This window comes from Medicago sativa, chromosome 7 (genome assembly GCF_051527215.1).
Source record: "Medicago sativa cultivar Bolivia chromosome 7, Bolivia_mono, whole genome shotgun sequence".
NCBI classification, from domain to species: Eukaryota; Viridiplantae; Streptophyta; class Magnoliopsida; order Fabales; family Fabaceae; genus Medicago; species Medicago sativa.
This window is the reverse complement of record NC_140755.1, coordinates 98,116,927-98,120,007: the sequence shown is the minus strand read 5'-3', so window position 1 is coordinate 98,120,007 and position 3,081 is coordinate 98,116,927. Positions and strand designations below refer to the sequence as shown.

The window sequence follows — 3,081 nt, the reverse complement described above, 5'->3', positions numbered from 1 at the left end:
TTTACTATTTTGGCTTAAGCTACAGTATTGCAAGTTTGCACATGAAACATGCACCGTGGAAGACCATAAGTCCATAACACAGCTTCTATGTAGAGTACTAGATTGAAGAGATTCATGAACTTGCTTGTGGCTCCAATTTAATGTAGCTTTAAGAATGAAAAAAATTCTATGTACTAGATTAAATAGACTCACGAACTTCCTTATAGTCACCAAAATAATAAAAACATAGTCATCAAAATAAAAAAAATAAAACGATATACAATTAATTAAATTAAAATGGCCAATAAATATGCAGTATAGGTGTCCCCGTGAGCTTAGCTCAGTTGGTAGGGACATTGCATAATTTATGCAGAGGCCGGTTTGAACCTCGGACATCTCACTTCTCCACATTTAATTGTGTGAGCTCCAGCCACTAGCCTTCTAGACAAAAAAAATAAAATAAAATATGCTAGGTACCTTGTAATTTAATTGTAATGTAATCTCACCGTTACTCAGCATAAAATCCACCTCTCTCTATATATAGCTGAGTAGGGCTGCAAGTACCTATATTGTAAGTTATATATTGATCTTATTCTTATGTGTGATTGGTACGATGAGCTTTGCTTATGTATTCTGTTCTTAATTGACACTGCTTTACATACTATGTATATTTGTTTTGATTTTAACCTTGCATTTTTTCCTAGTTGTTTCTAAAATGCTTTTTATGAACTCTCCAACCAAATTTGTTCTCTTAAAAATAATTTGTTTCGTTTTTGTGTCTCTGTGTTCTAATATAGCAGAGATGGGAGAAATGGAGCATGATCCAACAATCCAATGTTGAGAAATTTACATGGAAGGTTGAAAACTTTTCTCGCTTGAAAACCGACGAGGTTTACTCTGAGCCTTTTGTTGCAGGCGGCTATCCATGGTATGATATTTGAATGAATGAATTACGACAAGTTAAAATTTATTGGATTTTCAAGTATGCACTCTTTTGACATGATTTAGTGTGTTTTGATATGCTATGGTTTTGCTTTAGGAAAATTTGTCTGTATCCAACGGGGGATGGAGTAGACGACTACTTATCAATTTACTTGGAGGCTGAGAAAACTGCTAAAATGTCTGAGGGATGAAGCAGAGTTGCGAAATTCAAGTTGCTTGTATTCAATCAAGTTGATACCAACAAGACAATTACAGAAGGTGTTTTTTCTTTGTCCTTCTCATTGTAAACTTAACTGCTAATAGGCTTCCTTTTTCAAGTGGATACCTAAAAATCCACAAGATTTCTGTCAATGGTATGGATTTTTTTTTTTTGAAGAAATCTTACAGATTTTAGTACTTTATAGGTTTTAACCTTGACATAAACTTTATTTCTTAAGTAATTCCATTGAGATGTTACTTTTATTCATTTCATACACAACTAAATTGACTCTTGATGTATGAATTTGCCAGATTTCGGTGATTGTGAGTTCAATGCTAGTGGGAGTAGTTGCGGTTTTGATACTTTCATAAAGTTAGACAAGCTTCATCATCCTAAAAGAGGGTTTGTTGTGAAGGATGCTTGTATTGTTGGTGCTGAAGTTTATGTTTGTAAGTCAACACATGAGAAACGATTAAATCAAGCAGCTGAAGTAACTGTTTCCCTAACATTTGGAAGTCCAACAAGCCATATTAAAGGGGAAGTCCCAAGGCCAAATCCTGGAGTTCAAGGCCCAAATCTGGAAACTATTTCAACGGTTTCTACACTTGTTTGCGCCGAACCTATTAAACATACTGATACAGAGTTGTTCTCACCCTCAATTGAAGTGCTTATGGATTTCAGCAGTGTAGAACTACAGGAAGTAAGATTTGGTGAGCACCCGTCAAAGAGAAGTCGCAATTTTAATGATCTGGCTTTCTCCGCATTGGGGAGAGTTCTTTATTTCCTCAAGACTAGAAAAGTGAAAGACATGGATGACCAGGCTTGTGAGGATCTTCAAGTTTTATGGAAGGAACTCGAGAAATTTAGATTTGATCTTACTTGGCTAGAGCCCCATGTTCAATTTGCTTTAGGAATGAAAAGTTATGTTGACAAAGTTCTGCAAGTTGAAAAGCTGAAAGAGAATGTGGTAGCTCTTGAGCTGGAAACAGAGAAGCTAAAGGCAAAATTGGCTGCTGCTGAGGTAAATATGGATATAGAAAAAGACTTGTTGAAAGCAAAAGGATTTGAAGAGAGAGATTTAGATTCTGAATTAGGATGTGGGAGTTGGGAACCATAGGGATCAATTGCTAAATATGGATTGATTTCAATAAATTCTAAGTGTTTTCTTTAGAAGTATTTTATGAAAATGTGTTTTCTGATCTGGTTAACATACCATACCTTATTTCCTTTGCTAGTTTGTGTTTAAAAGTTTCACATTTCATATATCATGCGTCAAACTATGGTATCGAAAATATCATTCCTTTTGAGCTGATAAAGTTGTAGGTATTCATGATGCTGATTTCTTTCATTATGAATGTATCTTTTTGAAATTGAGATTGTTCATGAATGTTGTGAATTGTCAAACCATATTGTTTAAAATTCTACTCCATCCGTTTCAAAATGAGTGTCGTTCTAACCAATTACACAAAAAAGACAAACTTAAAGTTACATTGAAAATTGCGAGAGAAAAGTTGGAGAGGGTAAAGTTGGAAGAAAAAAATAAAGTTGTATTGGAAATGTAAATTGACATTCATTTTGAAACAATTTTTTTTGGCTAAAGTGACACTCACTTTGAAACGGAGGGAGTACTAACTCTCCATAGCACATTAAATTTATATACTAGTTGGCTTTATGACTTTTTTTTTTATAGGGAGAGACTGACGAATCCTGTAAACCTCGCATGGCGGGATAGGATTTTTGTTGTCTTCCTAAGAATGAAGGTTGATTAGGAATGAAGAGACCTCATCATATGAATGATGCATTTCAAATTTATTGTACGGAGACTCTTTCTAGTTGGATTTCAAGTCTTATTTCTAAGATTTGCATGCCTAAAAATGTTCGTGTAATCTTTACCGTTCTTTTTTTGGGCCCACTTTTTCTAAAATAATAAAAATTACAAAATATGATAGAAATGTGTTTTC

The 3,081-nt window shown here is 34.2% G+C and overlaps 1 protein-coding gene across 1 annotated transcript; it reads left to right on the top strand.

The window, feature by feature from the left end:
- The first annotated feature begins 1,022 nt into the window (after positions 1–1,022).
- LOC146910939 (uncharacterized) lies at positions 1,023–2,263 on the top strand. The gene has a single exon (XM_085726139.1). The coding sequence runs from the start codon at positions 1,419–1,421 to the stop codon at positions 2,235–2,237; it is 819 nt and encodes a 272-aa protein (XP_085582265.1). The 5' UTR covers positions 1,023–1,418; the 3' UTR covers positions 2,238–2,263.
- The last annotated feature ends 818 nt before the right edge of the window (positions 2,264–3,081 follow it).

Excerpts from the sequence above, each read along its gene's own strand:
- LOC146910939 (XM_085726139.1), top strand. The coding sequence starts at position 1,419 with ATGAATTTGCCAGATTTCGGTGATTGTGAGTTCAATGCTAGTGGGAGT.